This window comes from Euprymna scolopes, chromosome 37, assembly GCF_053919585.1.
Source record: "Euprymna scolopes isolate OS-2025 chromosome 37, ASM5391958v1, whole genome shotgun sequence".
Taxonomy (NCBI): domain Eukaryota; kingdom Metazoa; phylum Mollusca; class Cephalopoda; order Sepiida; family Sepiolidae; genus Euprymna; species Euprymna scolopes.
Window position 1 is genome coordinate 87566121 of NC_136518.1, and position 22290 is coordinate 87588410.

Consider the following 22290-nt stretch of genomic DNA (forward strand, 5'->3'; position numbering starts at 1 on the left):
TATCTGTAAACCAAAAACTGACAGAGGAGTTTGGTAGCCAAAATTTTAAAACAAATATATATAGGTATACATAAATATATATAGAAAGAGGTTTGTTTACTATAACCTTTTTACGCAAATATTACACAAGTATAAATCATGTAGAATATGTGCATGAATATAATTACATATGATAGTTAACTAAAGATGATCCTCCCATAAGAAAACCGAAAAAAAACTAATACAGAGTTAATTAAAATTAATGTTTAAAAGAATATACAAATTAGCTTGATCTTTTGCAGATGAATGCAATTTCACAATCCATATATAACAAATTTGTAATTTCTTTTTAAAAAACCGTTTTTGATACGAATATCAATACAGTAAAAAACTCAAATTTATAGGAGTTATATATATATATATATATATATATATATATATTACATACACATTTTAGATTTGTCTTTACATAAGCAGTAGTTTGTTGCTACACATTGCTAAAATATAACATGCTCTACTTCTGTATTGAGCACTCTTGTATAAACCTTGTTATATTTCACTGGTTACCCTACCTTTGGAAAATAGCAACCTCAAATTATATATATATATATATATGATTCAAAGATGGTGTAACTAAAAGAAAACAATTGCAACTTCTCTTCAGATTTTCAGGTTTTTTAATCATATCGATATTCCTTTATTTTCTTTTAAAATTAATGAATTCCTATTCTTCTGATGAGCAAGGGCCGAATAAATTAAAAATTTTACATAATAATTACATGATAATAATTACATGAATGATTCTGTGCTATGAAACAATTGCTATCAAGAATCAGCCATTTTTTTTTTTTTTTTTTTACATAGGCATCACCACATTATCAAGGCCCAGAGGCCACTCAAGGATAAGGGTTAAAGAGTGTACAGTAGAAATTGGACAATATAGTAATCATTAGTAATGAAAATTTGGTAAATTTGATAACTTATATGGAACAGCTCATCAAGAACTTATTTACTTTAGACTTGAAGACAACCATATTGTAGTCAGCCGGAAAGCAGGAAAACGGAAGACAATTCCACATGCGTGTAGTTCTAAGAAAGAAGCTTTGTTCATGGAATCTACATTTAGGTTTAGGCACAGATAAAGAGTGGGGGAAATTATTGATAGTGTTTACAGCTAGACGAGTGTTTCTTGTGAAAGTTTGGCGAGGGGGGACCATAGATTGAAGCTCAGTCGAACACTTTCCATGAAAATAACGAAATGGTAAGTCAACATCTGTAGTTACATCGAGCTTCGTTAATTAAAGGATTGATATAAATAAAAGGTGAATTATAATTGAATAAGCATATTTTTCCCATAAACTGTAGAACCCTGGGATACGGCATTAAAAATTAGTAACAAGAATACAGTACAGTATATATTACACATGCATATAATCAAATAACATTAGAAATAACACCATAAGACGGCGTAAATACTGTAACCAGGGGCTGGAAAACATCATATTCAGCAGCGTAACCTGAAAAAACTGTATTCTTGGGCCACCGTATCTTGGGGTTCTACTATATATATATATATATATATATATATATATATATATATATAATGGGAATATCCTGATGAAATTCGAAATATTTCAAGAGATCGATCCCCAAAAAATGTTTTTGTAATTTCATTCTTTTACTAATATTTCTGAATTCCTTCCATTTTTAATATTTTCTACACTCATAGAATTTTACGAAATATGTTTACCTTGTCTGGGTCATCTTTCATAGCCTTCTTAGATTTCTTGGGTTTTTTCTCCGCAGTTTTGGGTTTGGGGATCGATGGTAGAGTTGTTACGACTTCTTCCATCACACAAGTTGCTACAAAATAGTGAAATGTGACAAGCAGAATGTCATATATGTTTTCCTTTTTTTTTTTTTTTTTTGCTGAAGAAAAAAATTATGAGATTTTGAAAATTATAAAAAAACAAAACAGCTGTTGTGGATAATAAGAATTATTTAAAAAAAAAGATAAAATAAACGCTTGTTTAATTTACTTGTTTTGAAAATCGTCCTAACCAGACTGAACCAGAAGTCACACATATTTCCAGTTAGATAATTAAATTCATGTTTGTGTGTGTGTGTATACATATATATATATATATATATACATATATATATATATAAAGATAGATAGATAAAAAAAGATCATGCCTTAACTAAAACTAGAGGTTGTTTTTGCAATCTGATGAAGTCTTTTTAAACTGAAACAGTAGGTTTATTGTCATGACTAATAGTAATTTTGTTTACCGAAATTGAATAGAATATTTTGCTCTTTTTACTGAGCACTAATTCAATGGGTTTTACTTTTGGATATTTTTTAACGTTGAACAAAAAATATATATATAATTATATGAAAGGAGTTGAAATTTTTACAAATTATGATTTACAATTTATTTTGCACAAGGAATACAAGAATAATTATTTTCTTATTCCATGAAGTTCAAAAATTTGCTGTTTTCTTAACAGGAAAAATAGTTATCTCTGTCAATTTTAAGTCTACAGACTCGAAATTTGATATACAGGGTACTGAGATTTGGGAAAATGTATGTGATCGGTTTTCGGACAGAAATATGGCTGTTAAAGGGTCGAAGTTCAATGATTTGACCTTTGAGAACTCTACTAAACTCCTCCGCCAATTTTGAGTCTAAACACTTGAAATTTTAGATATAGGTTCTTTGGACATGGATCTAACTTAATAACTTGATTTGAGAACAAAAAGAAAAATGTTAAGGGGTCATAATAGGGATCAAAGTTTAAAAAAAATTGACTTTTTTTTTTTTTGCTCAACATACACCTCCAAACACCCGGACGACGCCAGGCTGAAATGCTAGTACATCTATCTATCTATCTATATATATATATATATATATATATATATATATATATATATATATATATATATCTGTAAATATATATTTTCTTATAATATATACCAATCCTTATTTAAGAAGCTCAATGTAATTACAGAGCAATAAATGACAAAAATCTATATTCCAAAATTTATGATGTTGACCATCTTATAATTTATTCCTTTAATTCAGTTGCCATTTACAATTCTTGACAATATCTGTTTAGTAGCACAAGATAATTAAGTGATTGATTTTGCGCTACAAAACACAGATACTCTCAAGAATTATAAATGTCAACTGAATTAAAGGAATAAATTGTAAGATGGACAACATCATGAATTTTGGAATATATTTTTTTGTCATTTATTCACTATATATATATATATATATATATATATATATATATATATATACACACACACACACACAGATACAAAAAAGGATATTCAACTTGAAGTCCACGTATGAAGATGTATTTAGACAGTAACAAGATCCAATCAATAAATTTGGTCGAAACTTGGTAAAATCCGTGAATCTAGAGGTAGTATTTACATCCGTAGACTAGGAATATATAGATTTATAGTTATTTGATTTAATTTTAAATTCTGAAATATATTTTACTCAGATATACCTCAAGCAAAACAAATCGCCACTGAGATGTAACGAGCTACCATAAATTAGGAATCATATCTACAGAGATATTCTAAGTAGGGAGTTGAGCAACGAAATGTCTGTTCATATTACACCTAAATTTCTGCATGTTAGTACTGTCAGGGAAGCAGGCGGACTGAGTTCATGTTAGTTTCAATAAAGTAATATTTTCATTATCACAGAAAATCATTAATAACCCCAGAATAATATTGAATGCTGAATGTTAGAATCTATTGAAGAAGTATTTACAAATTATCTATGACCAGCTGGCCACCCGGCATTGCCTGATAGTACAACACGCTTAAACATAATATTTTAATTTATGCAGATTGTGTATGTATTATTATAGAATCAATCCTCTATTGATTATTATATATTATGAGGAATTATTTACCTGGTGGAATAATTCCCCCCTCCCCCCCAAAAAAAATTAAAAAAAAAAAAAATGATAATGTCGTTCATCAAATTCCTTTTGTGTTTGTTTACAATACCATGTCAGCTGACATTTGGCCTTGATGATTTTAAACATAGTCTTTCTTCTCTTACAGATTTAAAAAAAAAAAAAAGAAAGAAAGAAGAATTTTTACAGGGGAATATTTTTAGTTACACAGCCAGACATAAAAATTACCTTTGTGTGAAATTTGCAAAAGGTAGCCTCAGCCATTTCGAAATCTATGGGGAAGGAACTCACACACACACGCACACAAAGTGACTTTTATATGATAGTAGAGAGAGATAAAGGGTGGGGTAGAGCAACTTGCTTATTTAAATTTAGCGCCCTAAAGCAATGGTTGCTCCAAGGATGGTAGGGATGGGCTTATTTGAGAGGGTGGGGATTAAAGTTTAGTTCTTAACGTGCGTTATTTATTTTTTACTTTTCCATGGCATACACAGTACGCGTCAATGACTGTTTTGTGGCAGAACTTCCCAGAACACCTCATCTTCTTATCTATCACCATGTGACTATTTTTTATGGGGATATCTGAAATCAATTGTTTACAACGATCGTCCTAGCACGTTGACTCACCTGAAAAACAACATTCATCAAGCTGTAGCCACATACCTATCGATATGCCGGAAAGAGTTGAGCGAAACTTCAGAGTTCGATTAACTCAGTGTATAGAGAAAAATAGATGCCATCTTACTGATATCATCTTTAAAATTGATAAAGAAATAAAGCTTAAATGTTGTACAAGTCGTAGTTCAAAGAATTACATGTATACCTGCATTACTTTTTTTTTTTTTTTTTACACAATGGTCACCACTTATCAAGGCCCGGAAGCCACTCAGGGATAAGGATTATTGCAAGTACATTACGTTAGTGTGGAGATTTGATGAAATGTTTACTTAAGGGGGCGGTTCATTAAGAAGTTGTTAACGTTGGACTTGAAGACATCCAAGTTGTAGTCAGGTGGGAAGCAGGCAGACGGAACAGAGTTCCACAGGCATGCAGTTCTAAGAAAGAAGCTTTGTTCATGGAATCCACGTTTTGATTTAGGCACAGATAAAGAGTGGGGGAAATTTTTCACAGTGGATTCAACTAGACGGGTGTTTTTCGTGAAAGATTGGCGAGGGGGGACCAGAGATTGGAGTTCAGACGAGCACCTGCCATGGAAATAACTTGTGTTTTATTTGATATTCCTAATAAGCAAGTTGCTCTGTCTCACATTGTATTAAAAAAATAAATGGTTGTGAAACAAATAGTTTTATAAATACTTTATTTTTTAATATAAATTATTTTCATAATTTGCTCAAAGATTTTACACATCGTTTATATTCCACTTTTTTGCAATGCGTACGAGACAATGATTTTTTTTTTGTTTGTTTTGTTCACTAGTCCTGCTACGTCTTAGTTGCAATCTGCTTTGTTTGAAGATAAAAATAAAAAAAGAACTTACCATCATCAAAAAACTCCATCTTTACTTCAGGAGGGACTAGATTCCAAGGAAAGAAAAAAATATATAAATAAAAGAAATTCATGAGCATCAAATCCATGGATCTAAAAATATTGCATTAAGGAATAAATTATGCAAACAATGTGGTTGACATAATGATCCTGAACATGGATCAAGCTGTGGAAGGAGCAATGACTTGCTTCATCGCCATCATAAAAGGGTTTGTCTTTACGTGCCATGCGTAGTTTGAAAATTAAGGAAATGTCAAAATCATGGCTCAATTCGCCCTGTTGGTGGGGGACACAAAATTATCAACTGCAACCTCATAGAGAGGGGTAACACCCATCCACTGTCAAAAACGGGTCAATTTGTAAATAGTAGGTGGTGACCTGTGACGCCTTAGGAGTGATATTTTCAAAGAGTAAATATTTTCAAAGATATTAAAATTTGGACCTAAATAGCATTTAAGCTGACATATCAAACTTTTATTTATATATTTTGATTTTGACTAGCCAATTTTCATTTGCTATTGTTGTACCTTGTTATTGGCAACATAATAACATACTTTGCTGCAGTTTGTTTAAACAATTATGTAGTCTTGCCTAAACAAGTGGTTATATGGATATATTTTTCAATTATGAGCAAAAAAAATCAATATTTTTAACTGATCATCATATCTGGTTTAACGTTTGTTTTGCATGCTGGTATGCGTTACATGATTTTAAGAAATTATGAGGTCCCTTCAATAAGTTACCAGACTTTTTTGTACAGACATTTAAAATTGTTGGGGACTCTTGAAAATTTAGAATGTTATTGCTATACATCTTATGAAATGACTGACCAATTTTTATGATTTCAGGTTTAAATGAACAGTTACATCAGCAATTGGAATACACTCTACTAAAACCTGATTGCCACAGTTGGTGAATTTCAAAAATGCAATCTGGACGTGAAGACACTTTAGAAGAAAGATATGCAATAAAATTCTGTTTTAAACTTGGAAAAAATACCACAGAAATGTATGGAGTGCTTTAGACTTCTATTGGACCATCTTGCATCAATCGAGCATTGGTTTTTTTTTTTAAGTGGCGTAGAAGATTCAAGGAAGGCAAGGAGTTTGTGAGGGATGATGAGAGAAAGTTATAACACCAGAAGTGATTGGTCAAATAAAGAATTTCATGGATAAGGACCGCTGTGTATCTATAAAGACAATAAATGCACAGTTTGATGTCAGTATGGGAACTGTACACACAATTATTCGCGAGGAACTGAAGATACAGAAAATTTATGCAAAGTTTGTCTCAAGTGTACTCCATCCTCGTCACAAACTATTCGACCAAGATGGGCATCAAGACAGTTCCTCACCTTTTCTATAGTCCAGACCTTGCTCTCTGTGACTTTTGGTTATTCCCTAAGCTCAAGGAAATCCTTAGCGGCTGTCGTTATGCAACAATTGAGGAGATGAAAGAGGCTGTGACGAGGGTCATCGACACGCTCACACAAGAGGACTTCCATGGGGCCTTCCAGAAGTTGTTGGAATGGTACAACAAGTGTATTACAACTAGATGAAATTACTTCGAAGGGGACTAGTTCGATATGTGGACTCTCAATAAAAGTGACCAGACAAAAAAAGTCTGGAAACTTATTTAAGGCACCTCGTATGTTATAAAGCAACCTATCTGATTGCCTCAGGTCGATTCTGAAGATTATAAAGAGTTTTCTCCTTTTCAACTAAAGTTTTACTTCTTTTTCTGTATAGTTGTAAAAAAAATATGCAAACAAATGGTCAGTAATTGTGGACTTTTAGCTGGACATACAAATATACATACAGGCAACTGCTCTTGATATAATAAATATACCATATTGATATAATAGACATGCCATATTGGTATAATAGATATACCATATTGATATAATAGATATGCCATATTGATATAATAGATATACCAAGTAAAACATGCACCTATTTTTAGCTTCTCGACAAAATCATTTCAAGTGGTAAGGGAAAGCAAGTAAAACAAATAACAAGTTAAACAACCGCCATAGACTTAGCCATCTTCCATTTTATAATAAAAAGTCAATAGTGAGTTGTTTTCATCAGAAATGATAACTTGTACATGAAAATTAAAAATAAATGAATGACTTAATTCTTTAATTTTATATGAATATTTTAGTAAAATATAGATAAATGATGAGCACAAACACTGCCAAATAAGTTTTTTTTAGTCATTTTTAATAGGTACACATACATATACTTATGTTTCTGAAATAAAATATTTCTTTGAAATCACTAAGATTTAATAATAAAAAAATAATGAATCAATTTATCATAAATATTTGGATTCTTCTGATTTAATTTCAACCTCCAGAAGAATATAACTTACACAACTGAATTTTAACAAGTACTATAGCCACTGTGCAGGTTGAAGGTTCAATCCTCCTCAGTGCGGACAAAATTCAAAATATAATTACGAATTACTTAGGAATCCTACCCATTTTAGTCTTTGCTATGACATGACCAAAGATTGAACCCGAGTCTCCTGGCCGATTAGCAATTACTATAATCATCATGCCAATAAATAAATAAATAAATAATGCACCCATTTTTGCGATTTACATGTGCATCTTTAAGCACAAGCGTAATTATTTTTGATTCCCTCGTACGTATATGTGAATGCATATATGTACATACAACTATATACATAGTTTATAGATAAGATAAAATTCTCGCTCTCATATATACATGAGATAAACGTTTTAATTGAAATTGGATCACTCACTGATAAATGTTTATACGTGACCTACCATTCTCATCGAAATAGATACAAAATAGCTTATACGAGCAACTTATCTGTAGTTAAATAGATACTCAGAAACAACAGTGAAGCTACGTTACATGTGCAAGACATATTTATAGCTCCTTTCATAGGGCTGGGCTGGGAGGGGGGCTATGGATATTTTCCGTTTTGGGAGGAGAGGGTATTCTCTTCATTTTCCAGTGGACAGGTACAGGTAGCCAGACTTTATAAAAGAAAGATAACAAAAAAATTTATCTTAGCCCTTTATGACCTGAATTATGATGTAGATGATCAAAAAATATTTATTGTTAATTTAAATTAGTTCAAAGTATAATGATACTATGATTGTCTTCAAACTGGAAAAATTATGAAGTTCAAAAGTTAGACTACCACAGAATTTTTGCATTTCATAAAGTTACCTTGATTATTATCCATAGTGCTTGAAAAAAAGTGTGTTTATGACAGCAAATGAAATCCTGCACTCTCTGAGACAGATGGCGGCATACTGAATGTAAGCAATGGACAGTTGCAATCTGGAGGTATCTGGCATCTACCCAGATACTGAACTAATACGTATAAGGCGTGTTTGAATAAATTCCCACTTTATTTATGCTGTTATATTCATTTATTTATGACTGAACAAATTAGTTCAACCAGGTCATAAATGGTTAAAAAAACGTTTAATTTTATTTGCTGATTTCCTTAACAGTCTTAAGCATGTGGACAATTCTACTATGAATTTTGGAAGTGTGTACAAGGTGCAACGATAAATTTGTCATCCTAAATACATTACAGATTTATTTTAAAACTTTCAGTGAAAAAAATCAATTCATGTAACTTATGTAGTGGAGCTGACATCTATTCAATGTAGCCGCCTTCAGCCTCAATCACTGCCTCGATACGGCTTCGGAACAGGGAACATGCCTTTTCCACAAGCGCTGGTGGGAACCTGGCAAATACTCGGCGAATGGCGGTGATCAAGCTGGCTTTAGTGTTGTGAGAGGTCATGTTGGTGATGCTTTCAACGCATGATTAGACAAATTAGTCCAGCAGGTTCAGGTCATGGGAGGAAAGGGGCCAATGAGACTAGAATACAAAGTCGTAGCAATCCTTCTGAAGCCAAGTCTAGGTCTCTTTGGACTTGTGAGCCGGCACCGAGTCCTGCTGCCACACCCAGGGTCTTCCAGCGGCAACCTGACCGCACCAGGGTATCACAACACTCTTCATCATATCCAGGTACACTTTGATGTTGACTTTTAAGCCGATTTTGAAGATGTGAGGTGGCATGATGTGGCACTCACTTAAAACCACATAAAGACCATAATCATGACTGGAAACTTTGTTTTCATTTTTTAAATGTAAAAAAAGCATATCTTTATAATTTCATAAAGATATTTCTTATAAAATTTAAAATAAAATAAAAACTTTTATCATTTAATTTTGTTATTAAAAGTGCAAATAAAAAATAATTTTGTTAATTTTTATTGTATTTTCAATAATGTTCTTTTTTTATATCTTATTTCAATAAAATCGCTTCACTACAGAAATACTGAAGAACAAAAAAGTGAAGGAACTGACTTGCCTCGTCACCGCTTCCGGTGGCAGCCATGCCGGAAGCTAGGAAGTACATTAGCTGACTATAACCCAACTTTTTTATGCTACCTATAGTTATTTGGTGCACAAGAAGCAAACAGGATTGCTGGCAAGTTGAGAAAGCGTAAGCAATTTGTGTGCAAAAAGCGTAAAACAATGGAGATGAATGAGAAAGTATATGTGGATGGTGAAGCTACTGAAGCTGTCGAGAAGTTTTTGTTACCTTGGTGATACCATTGAAATACAGGGTGGGGTAGGTGCTAGTGTGATTGCAAGAATTAACAGTGAATAAAGTAAGATCAAGGAATTTTTGCCATTATTACCAGTGTCGACCAAGAGAAGAGTCTATCAAGCATGTGCATGCAGCATAGTATGAAAACGAAACATGGTTAGGGTTGAGGAGATGCGTTGCAGGAATAAAACTGATATAAAAGTGATATGACGTATATGTAACGCAAATCTTAAACATAGGCCTAGATTCTTTATGACATCAGCGGAAGATTAAATCTGGTCAGTATAGACAAATGTGTGAAGAACAGGAGACTTAGTTAGTTTGGTCATATTAAAAGAATGAATGATAGTTCTTAAGTGAGAAGATGTAGAACAGTTGCAGTAGTAGGGTCAGTTGGCAATAGATTAAGAAATATGAGAGGAAATGATAAGGATGAACTTGAGAAAAAGGGGTATGTATAAAGACCTGATCAGAGATAGGTTAGTTTGAAAGTCCATTTCTAGAAGCTGCCGACATATGCCAGCCTTTAAAAAGGACAAACAGATGATGATGATAACTATGTACTACTTATTCCAATTTAACCGTGTACTAAACTAGTTTAAATGCCAAATAGAAATAATACTACACTTACTTTGTTTGATTTCTTCTGTTTTGACTTTAACCTGATCCACTTCCATTTTTATTTTCTTCTTGCTTGGGGGTCGACTAGAAGGAGATTTCTTTGGTTTCGAACCACCACTCTTGGCACCTGATTCTGCAATAACTAAATTTGGTTCATCTGTAAAGTCAAACTTGCTCAAGTCCGTCTTAATCTTAGAATCTGCTTTAATGCCAAGGAAATAATTAGCATTAGGATTCTTCTGGCCCGTCGGCAGGCCCATTGTTGGACCATCTTTCCCAGAAAGGGCTATCACCGTTTTGGGAATCGTCGGTGTTGCTAAAAGATCATTTGTATTCTCAGAGTTTGCTTTCTTCTTTTTTGTTTTCTTAGGTTTTTTCTCCTGTGAATCAGGTATCGTCTTGGGTATGCTCTTTGTGGTAGAATTTTTAGATTTCGATGATGACGGGGATTTAGTTTGGCCGCTGCTTTTGCCAACAACGGGTTTCTTGACAGTTACTATTTTTGTAGCCGGTGGAGGGGGTTTGGCCACGGGAACAACTTTGATATCTGAAACAGGTTTCACAACAGGAAGGTTTTTCGGAATGGTAATGGTTTTAACACCGGGAATAACGTTTATGACTGGAATTACCTTTGGTAATTCCTTCGTGTCTGGTTCTTGCTTTATGCCAGGAATTGTTTTGGGAATAGAAATTGGGATGGTCTTGGATGACGAGGCTGTTTTGTTAATTGGAACAGCCTTTTGAATGGGAATCTTCTTGTGAACCGCTACGACTTTCGGAATGGGCACGGGGAGGACAGAAGGAAGGTTGGAAATGGACATCTTGCTGCTAGGGGGTGATTTTGTCTCTGCAATTGTCTGGGGAATTGTTGGGACATTGTCCTTCGATTTGTCACTGGTCGAGCCACTCGAAGACTGACTCGAAGATTTTTCTTTTGGTGAGAGAATAAACTTCATTTTCAGGCTACCATCTTTGGTGCCAGCATCGGACATAACTTCGGACTGAATTTTTGCTGTTGTGTCGACAGATATAGGAGACTTTCCCGACGATACAGAAAACTGGTTTGAGCCAACCATTAACCTGTATTTTAACTCTGTTTCTGTCAGCTTTTTAGCCGGTGATGGTATGGTCGACAATGAACTAGTAAGAGTCTGTAAAACACCTGTCTTCGATTTTGCTGGTTTGGGAGTTTTTTTTAGAGAGGGGCTTTTCTCGGTTAATAAAGACTCTGATTTAGTCTTGAGAACCGAATGTGTTGCCAAGACTGGCGTTGATGGTTTCGTGGGTGAGCTTAACAGGAATTTTATGACACTTCCTTTGGTATCTTCGGATTTCTGCGGCATTACAGGAGACTGGGATTCGTCGCTTGATTTAGAAGGTTTATGTTTCTTAGGGCTCACTGGCATGTGAGCCGGAATGTTCAACAACTGCGTTTTGGGCTTCTTTGTTGGGTCTACTGGTGATTTCTTTACGACTATCTGTTTCTTTTCAATTTCTTCAAATTCTTCCATTTCCCTAAGTTTGGTAGATTTTTTACGAACCTGGTAATAGAAACAAAAAATATACAGATGATGAAAATTATGGAAAAGTCCAACATGATAGAGAGATGAAAAAAAAAAAAACAAAGCAAAATTATATGTTCATCAATGTTTCATCTTTATTTGAAGACTTCCTCAGGATGAATAATTTGGAAAAATTAAATACCAGTATAATATTTGAAAATATATGCGTTATGTTTGAAATGCAAAATGGATGTATTTGTTCTATTTTCAAATGAAACAAGCCGCACGTGCATGGTCCCCCTCTGGTGTGGCATGTAAGATGACGCCACAAAAAATAGTGAAGAAATAATGATATAAGAAGTGTGAAGGGCCAACGTTGCCTTCACATTTTCACCAAGTTTCAGAAACATCTAATGGATGAGGTAAAAAGTGTAATTTTTGGCAATTTTGGGGCATTTGTAACCCCTTTTGAGCTCCTAGGAATGCGGGTCCTCGTGAAAATAGACAAATTGCGCAGTTTCACACCTTAACACATGTATATTTGAATTCAGCACCATGGAAATCCACTATATAGACATACATATCAAGTTTTTGGGTAATATGAAAAAAGAGCTCCAAAAAGGCATGCGAACCAGAATTTTGCCAACATCACCCATACTGAATTTATATTAAGAACAATGGCCTCTACAGTTTGGCCAAGTTTCAGGAAAACTAATTGATGGATCAAACACTATGGGTCAAAAAGTGTCATTTTTGGACATTTTGGGGCATTTTTGACATCTTTTGAGCCCCTGGGGATGCCAATCCCAGTGTAAATGGATAACGGTGCAGTTTCAGGCCTTAACATATGCATATTTGAGTTGACCACTGTGAAAAACCACTATATAGTCAAACATAACAAGTTTTTGTTGAGAAATATGAAAAACGAGCCACAAAAAGGGGTGTTTTTAGCACTAAAAGTCCCCAGAAACGTGAACCAGAATTTTGCCATTTTGGGTAATTTTCTAGCACTGTAGAGAGAGCCACCTTCTTCGCAGCAATCTTGGCAATGTCCTCAATGTATTTGTTTCAATTCATGTTGCCTGCAAACGTTAAGCCGAGGAGTTTGAACCAAAAGCTTCCAGGTAACGTATTATTAGTTATGATAATCAGAAACTGAGAAGGTTCATTGCAAGTATTAAAAAGAAAGAAGCTTAGTTTTGGTAGCATTGAAGGTTACATTCATTTATGCCCCTATTCCACTATAGACTGGAGGTCTTCCTCCAAGGCTTCAGCCATTGTCTCAGATAGATATGCGTTCATTCATTTTCTCCTTGTGTCCGCTATAGTGTGAGGTCATCAGCAAATGTACCCATCTCGGAGACAATTTTATCAGGGAAGTTATTTATGAATATCAAAAATAATGGCCCAAGGATCAACCCTTCTGGCACACGCGTAATTATATCATGTTGCTTTTGACATACAACCATCAAGGCAACATGGATTTTTCTCTTATCTAAGAAGGATTTGATTATATTAAGTATTCGTTCAGTAATACCATATGATTTAACTTCCATGAGACCTTTGTGCCAGACCCTGTCAAAGGTCTTAGACATATCTAGGCCTACCGCTTATTTAAATCATTAGAAAAAAAGTGTTGCCACCCTAACCGGTCCTGAACTATCAACTAAACTTCAACCTCTCCCCCATCACTAAAATGTGGCATTCTTGTGCTTGTTTTACAAGTATTTCAATAGCAAGTGCTCTGATGAACTCAAAGCACTAGTACCCCCTCGACGACAATATTTTTGACAAACCGACAAGCAGCAAAATCCCACCCTTACATTGTAGAGATCCCTAGATGCCGTAAAGCCTTCTACTCGAATAGCTTTTTCCCTCGGACTGCTGCACTTTGTAATTCCCTCCTGGGCCTCTGCTTCCCTGACTGTACTGACATACAGAAATTCAAGTGCAATCTAAACAGACATCTTGTTGCCCAACTCCCTAGATAGTATCCCTGCAAATCTGGTCCTAAATAGTAGCCCTTCACAACTAAGTGGCTTTGTGCTTTGTTTGGGTGGAAAACAGCAATAAAAAATCGGAACTGATTCCATAAGATCTGAAATCCTTAAAAGTATCAGATTTTTTTTTTGATCAGGCAATTTTTTCTTTTAAACCTTTAATTATATGCAACGAAGTGAGAGAAGCAGTTTTTTGGGGTTTTTTTTCTTAAAATATTTCTAAGCATCGCCTCCTTATCAAATTAATAGTTTTCTCTTATCACTTACTAATTCTTCCTCAATTTATAGAGTATAGACCGAGTGCAGTTCTAATATTTTGAAACATCGCCTCCTTATCTAAGGTATCTGGGAAATGTGTGTATAGTTGGATATATAAGTTGTGTGCTAAGGCTATAGCAGGAGAAAATTAATTATAATTTAAAGATATAAAAAAACTGCTAAACCAAAGAGGTGAGATAACTATAAATTGTACACACAGAAATCTTTAGCACAGCTACTTATAAAATAATAACAAAAATATAAATCATAACACCTGATAACATGTGGATGGGCCAAAGTTTTATCTCAGCCTTACTTTTCCATATTGTATAAAGTATTCCCAAAATTATGACATGAAAATGTGGCAAAACATATCCAAAAAATTCTTACCCGTCCTGATTTTGTGAGTTCCGATTCTCGTGAAGCTTCATCGTCCAAATCTTCAAATTTTAAAACTTTCTTCTTGAATTTCCCCATACGAGCTACTAAAATAAAATTTAAATATTTATGTGAATTATATTTAGAAAAATTATCATTACACAAACAACACTGATTTTTCATCACTCTTTGTTCCAGAGCCTTGACAGATTTACCGTTTTTAAGGAATATCCAATTTCATCATAAGAATTCAACTCATCTAATCCACTAATTATATAGATACCATGTTTCTAAACCACCAATTCTGGTCGTTTAAAGACATAAGAAAAAATAAAAATAAAAAATAGAGAATATTTATGCAGTTTAAAAACAAAAAAATTAATGGTACTTATGCAGCATGCTATTTTTATAGTATTTTCGAGTTTTCCAGTATCTTTTGTTTATTAAATTATTAGGTGAAAATACAGAATAGTTACAAAAATCCCTCACCATGTTAAGAATGGGTTTCTAAATAATAATATGGATTTGTTTTAAAATCCACAGAGGTACGAAACTATTGTCAAAAAACAAATATATAACAAATAAATGTTATCAAAGTAAAGATAAGTTACTTTTCTACCAAAACTGAATAAGTTTTTAGTGTTTTTATTTAATGTAAAATGTTTATTCGGTTAGGTAAATAACTATAAAGCAGACAGATTTGCAACATGGGAAAGGGATTGCAGGGAAGAGAAAAGGCATTCCCCACTAGGTAACAAAGTCTATTCTGAACTCTGTCAAGGCAGGATAAGAGACTTCTAGCAGCTCCTGCTCAAAGAAGTTTTTTCTGAACACAAAAATATTTGAAAACCAAAACATTTATTGTATAAAAATGTATCAAAATATAATTGTAAAAACATTTATTAAAAAGTCTGCGTAAGAAAATATAATTTTAATAAAACAATTTTTGAATTAAAGCAACATTGGATTTTTTTTTTTAAACATTTTTTGAATTCAAGTGTCACTGTAACAAAATATAGTTTGATTTTTTTTCAAAACATTTATTGAAATGTTTTTGTAAGAAAATATAATTTATAATAAAACAATTTTCGAATTAAAGCAACAAGTAATTTTTTTAACAATTTAATAATTTAAATGAAACATTTTTAAAAAAGTAAAATTGGTGTTTTTTGGGGTTTTTTTTAACAATTTAAGAAGCAACATTGGAATTGTTTTTTTCAAAAACATTTTTTGAATTTAAGTAAAATTGTTCCATTAGGGGAAGTTTAGATCCCCCCCCCCCACGCGCAAAAAAAACAAAAACAAAAAAAAACTACCTTTCCAAACTGAAACTTTCTTCCAACAAGTCCAGCGTCTCTAACAGAATCCGTGACTATCACTTTTGCTTATTATTATTAGCCTGCAAGAAGTCTATTGTTTCCCGGGGTTCTGACATCAACAATGCAATATCGCACGTATTTAGGGAATTTCCAACTATTTTAAGATAAAGTTTTTGAAGAATTTCACAAAAAGTATGAGTTATTGTCACCTGTTCTTTGATCGAGAAGCACCACTTGGAGAAAGTTCAGTGAAACGCACCCCCCAAAAAATGGTATCGGTCGTATAATGTAGAAGTGCCATTATGTGATAAAATTTTTTGGTGCTTATACACTTGTTACCGTGCTATATTTTTTAAAACAGTATTTAAGTTAAATTAAAAATCTTACGATATCTTTTTTATTACATTGTTCGGTTAAAGTCCAGAATAGTTACAAAACACCTTCTCCCCATGTTAAGAATAGCTTTCAAAATAATACCGTTATTATTTCAGTGCGGTAACATAAGTGCATAAGTACTAATTATTTATACAAATGTAAACTATGAAAGCTTAAATTACCTTTTTGAAATAAAATATTTCCATATGCCTATATTTTAAACATTAAAAAAGTATTTATAGAAATATAAAAAATAAAAGTTTTTTATTTTTGCTTCATGATAAAACAAGAAATGGTTCCATATGGTTTCGTATTTATAGAAATATAAGCTATGAAAGTTTAAATTAATTTTTTAAACTAAAATATTTCTATATGAATATATTTTAATTAAAAAAGTATTTATAAGAACAGTAAAAAATAAAAGTTTTTTTTTTAATTGTTTCATGATAAAACAAGTGATTTCATAATATGGTTTCGTATTTCATTTCATGCTTAGTGACTTCCATTCCATATTTAGGTAAACCGAGTCGACTTTCAGCATCTTAACTTTGCGTACTGAATTTTTAGAGATAACCAGTTATTTAAAGTCGCTTTAAATAAAATTGAAAAACATTATGCGATAATAAGCAAATATTTCTCAACAGTGATTAAGATACAACAAATATAAAACTAAAATATAAAACTGAATATAAAATAAAAAATAAAATTAGATTTACCTACTTTACATTATTTTAAGTGGCTTAAAAATAAAAATGGAGAATATTTTAGATATTAAGAAAATTAGTGTTTTTAGGGTTATTACAATGAATAACCTCCCGTAAATAATTTTAAATGGAAAATAATTAATTAGATACTTATGCACTTTTGTTACCGTGCTGAAATAATAACATTATTACTTTCACAAAACAATTTAATAAAAAAAAGATATCATAAAACTCGAATTAAACTGGAAAATATTTTTATTTTTTTAATTTGTGGTACCAAAAGTGCATAAGCATTTTAAATTGAAAATTGTCAGATGAAAGTAGCGAATAGTTAGAAAACACCCTCCCCATGTTAAGAATGGCTTTCTAAATAATTTCAGCACGGTAACAAAAGTGAATAAATACCTAAAGTGGCTTTAATAATATTTTTTAAATATTTTTTTAAAGATTTGGGTACTTGGTTAGTTTAATCAAGATATTAAAAAATAAAAATATTGAAAAAAAATTATATTGTACGTACTTGTTATGGAATAAAGTTTGCATACAAAAAACAAACTTAATTTGATCAAGTAGTTTGCTTTTTTTTGCAGAGGAAAATCAAACTTTAATGAGACAAAAGTTTATAGACACTAGAAGCAATTGTAAGATAGAAATAGTGACAGCTAAGAGAGAATATACCGAAACCACCAGAAAATGCACCAAAGCACAGAAATTAGGAACCCGTAATTTCTGGAAAATCTACAATAGTGTAGTAAATAATGGGTAATCCACAATTCCCCCACTATCCAATAATCATTAGGTTGTTTGCACGGCAACCGAGAAGACTAACATGCTTGCCAGTCAGTTTGCCTCCAACTCCACCACTGGACCCTGCCAACCACCCCTTTCCTGACTTTCCTTTGCAGACAGATACCACACTAGATGATCTGAAAATTACCCCTTCTCAGGTACATGATATCATAAAAAACCTAGACACCTCAAAAGCATGTGGACCAGATCTCATCCCGGCTGTGCTATTAAAAAAATGCTCGGCTGAGGTTTCTCTGGTCCTCTCCAAACTTTACAACAAATGCCTTAACGAATCTTGCTTTCCTGACTGCTGGAAACTGCTTCTGTGGTACCAGTTTACAAGAATTCTGGTGAACTGACCCATTAAATTATCGCCTCATTAGTCTCCTCCTGTTTTTCGCCAAAATATTGGAGTCCATAATTAATCAAACTCTAGTCCATCACCTTACAGTTGCTAAACTTCTCACTGACCAACAATATAGATTATGGCAAGCCTTTTCTACAGCAGATATCCTAACTGTAATCTCTGAATGTATATACCATACACTGGACAAAGCGGGAGAGGGTAGAGCAGTAGCCCTAGATATATCTAAGGCTTTTGACAGGGTATAGCATGAAGGTCTTCTCAGGAAAATCAGATCATACGGTATCACTGGAAGAATACTTAACATAATTAAATCCTTCTTAGATAAGAGAAGAATCTAGGTTGTCCTCGACGGTCGTACATCCAAACAATATGATATAAATGCGGGAGTGCCCCAGAGGTCTATCCTGGGACCTCTATTATTCCTAATATTCATAAATGACCTCTCTGATAAAATTGTCTGTGAGATGGGTATATTTGCTGATGGCACCATGCTCAATAAGAAGCACAATGGGAAAACAAATAAACACATATCTAAGGAAATGGCAGAAACACTAGAGGATTACCTCCAATCTGTAGTGGAATGGGGATAAAAATGGATGGTCACATTCATTGCTGCAAAAACTAAACTTGTTTCCTTTATAATTACAAGAAACCTTCTTAACTACCAATAGCTATGGCTCAAGATACATTATCTGAAAGTCCTTCTTTCAAACTCCTCGGCTTAACATTTTCAAGGAACATGAGTTGGAATAGATACATTGAGAGCATTGCCAGGGCCACGAGAAAGGTAGGCTCTCTTTACCATACTTGAAAGTATTCTATACCTCTACAAGGCCACCATTCGCCCATGTATGGAGTATTCTTGGTGCATTTTCTACTAGTTTCTCATTCCTGGATAGAATTTAAAAGAGAGCCGATAACTTGATAGATTCTGAACTGTCATCTAGGCTTCAACGTCTGTCCCATCAACGAAATATTGCATCCCTTGGTTTGTCCTTCAAGTATTTTAATGGTGGGTGCTTTGACGAACAAGTCCTTGTATCCCTCGATGTAAATACCCCCAACAAACAGCAAAATCCCACCTCTACACAGTAGATCCCTAGATGTAAGAAGGCCTACTCTAATAGTCTCTTCCCCAGAACTGCTAGACTTTGGAACTCCCTTCCGGTTTCCTACTTTCCCAACTGTACTGACATGCAGAAGTTCAAGTGTAATATGAACAGACATGTTGCTGCTCAACTCCCTACATAGTAGCCCTGCAACTTATGTCCACGATAGTAGCCCCCCTACATCAAAGTAGCACTGTGCCTTGTTTGGGGTGAAAATGGGGGGGGGGGGGGAATCGATCGTGCCGCAGCTATATTGTTTATATCACGGATGAGGAGGGGGGTGGGGGTGACGCCAGGGAAGATAACGCCAATCACCGCATAAAGTTTGTCAAAATTTGGCGAGATTATTTTGAAGCATGGGCAGAAAAAGTAGTCTAGATAAATTTTTTTTTCACTTATTTTTATCCCTTTTTCATTTTGTCCTTTGTTAATCATTTTTCGTTTAAAGGCACCCCTCCCTCTTCGTCCGCGAAATAAGCAAGATGGTCGCGACACGATCGATCTCATTAAAATTACTTGATGAAATTAAGTGATTTTTTTTTGTATGAAAACTTAATTTCATAACGAGTACGTACAATATAATTTTTTTTCAATATTTTCTTTTTTTTAATATCTTAAACAAGTACCCAAATCTTTAAAAAAATATTATTAAAGCCATTTTTGGTATTTATGCACTTTTGTTACCGTGTTGAAATAACAACGTTATTATTTAGAAAGTCATTCTTAACATGGGGAGGGAGGGTGTTTTCTAACTATACTCTACTTTCACTTAACAATTTCATAAAAGAAAGATATCATAAAACTTGAAAATACTATCTAAAAAAAATACCACGGTAACAAAAGTGCATAAGCACCAAAATCCCACGACGATTATTTTTGTAAACAAAAGAAATTCAACCAAGTTTGATATTTTCTTTCTCATAAAATTGCCAAAAGATTTACTTTTTATGTAATTCAAGGAAATTTCAGATAAAAGATGAAACATTTTAACTTTAAAATTAATCATAACCAAAACAAATATTTTTTTATCCATTTTTTTTTTTTTTTTTGTCAATTTATTTATTTAAAATTAAGTTGTCAGATGAAAATAATTTGAAAATGTGTTTACTGTTTTTGTCGACTCTAAAATATTTCGTTTCATTCGTGGATATAAAATTAGAGACAGAGATGAAACTAAATAAATAAGTGACAGAAAATCATGTTGTTTAGAGTTCATAAAAGACAAAAAAAAACAAAAAAAGATTATTTTTTTTTTACATATTAAAAATTTAAAAAGCAAAAAACTTATTATCAAACAAACACTCGTTAATTCGTTATCTACCCCCCTCCTCCTCTCAAAGGTAACTTGAATATTTGATACGTAATCGTTAACCAAAAAACGCCACAAAAATGTTTTTCTTTAAATAATAAAAAAAAGGACAATAAATTTTGACATACACTCATCAGCTTTTAAAAATCTTTTTGTAAATTCATCTTCTTCCTCCTCGTCGAGTTCTCTTTTCCTCTTGATTTGTTTCGGGGCAGCCATTTTTGATTATAAGTTTAAAAGAGTTATCGTTCGTGAATTGTACCCGCCATTGGACACTTGACGGTCGACAAATGCATTCTACGGATGTCCGTACAAACAATAAAGCTCTTTTTTATAGATAAATTTACAGTTACAGAGCCAGTTTTTTGTTGATATTGCTTCTTGTTTTTTTTTGTTGTTGTTTTGTTTTTTTAGCGTGTTTTTTTTTTCTTTCTTAAATAAACTATTTATATAAATATTTGTTTTCTATCATGTATTAATTGTCTTCAGAAGATCCACGAACTACTAGCAGTTCAGCCCGGCCTCGCTCGACGCTCGGCCCTATGTACTCTTCATAATTTTATGTATGTATGTATGTATGTATAGATGAAAAAGTGTGCATACGTACCGTAATGCTTTTCTGTATAATAGGCTTCCTTAATTACCATAGAGAAAAGTTTGTAAGGACCGGAGAGGTCAAATTTTTTATTAACTTTGACCCCAATTTTGACCCCTTCCTTAACATTTATTGTTTTGAGCTCAAATCAAATTAAAATGTTTGACCTATGTCCAAGTAACCTACATCGAAAATTTCAAGTGTTTAGACACAAAATTGTCGGAGGAATTTGTTAGAGCCTGTAAAGGTCAACTCTTTCAACCTTGACCTCTTGGCAGCGAAATGTGCGCCCAAAAACTGATTAAAAAGCTGCATGTCTGAATATCCTTCATGTAAAATTTCAAATGTTTTGACCCAAAATTGTCTTAATAGTTTGCTAGAGATCGCAAAGGTCAAATCTTTTGAATTTTGACCTCTTGGCAGGCAAATTTTCGGCCAAAAACCGATTAAAAAGCTTGCCATATGTCTGATTACACTTTATGTCAAATTTCAAATGTTTGGACCAAAAATTGGCTGAGTAATTTCATAGAGATCGCAGAGGTCAATTTTTTTTAAACTTTGACCCGAATTTTGACCCCTTAGCATTAATTGTTTTGGGCTCAAATCAAATTATAAATTTGATCCAAGTCCAAAGAACCTATATCTAAAATTTCAAGTGTTTAGACCCAAAATTGGTGGAGGATTTTGGTAGAGTCCTCAAAAGTCAAATCGTTGAATTTTGTCCCCTTAACAGCCAAATTTCTGGCCGAAAACCGATCACATCGATTTTCCCAAATCTCAGTACCCTGTATATCAAATTTCGAGTCTGTAGACTTAAAATTGACAGAGTTATTGCATAGGGAAATGTACACACACAGACACACAGATATCCACACAGACAGACAGGCATTTTCACTTTTATAGATAGATAGACAGATAGATA

General features: G+C 33.2%; 1 protein-coding gene across 1 annotated transcript in view; it reads right to left on the reverse strand.

Moving 5' to 3' along the window:
* The window catches only part of LOC145261280 (uncharacterized), a 34782-nt gene extending 13719 nt beyond the window's left edge, over positions 1-21063 (reverse strand). Inside the window, exons 1-5 of the mRNA XM_080119760.1 lie at positions 20902-21063; positions 14814-14908; positions 10674-12204; positions 5423-5458; positions 1730-1842 (exon numbers count right to left, since the gene is read on the reverse strand). Of these exons, the coding sequence (XP_079975886.1) occupies positions 1730-1842; positions 5423-5458; positions 10674-12204; positions 14814-14908; positions 20902-20992 (1866 nt within the window). The 5' untranslated portion in view covers positions 20993-21063. The remainder of the gene's footprint in view (positions 1-1729; positions 1843-5422; positions 5459-10673; positions 12205-14813; positions 14909-20901) is intronic.
* Between the last annotated feature and the right edge of the window lie 1227 nt (positions 21064-22290).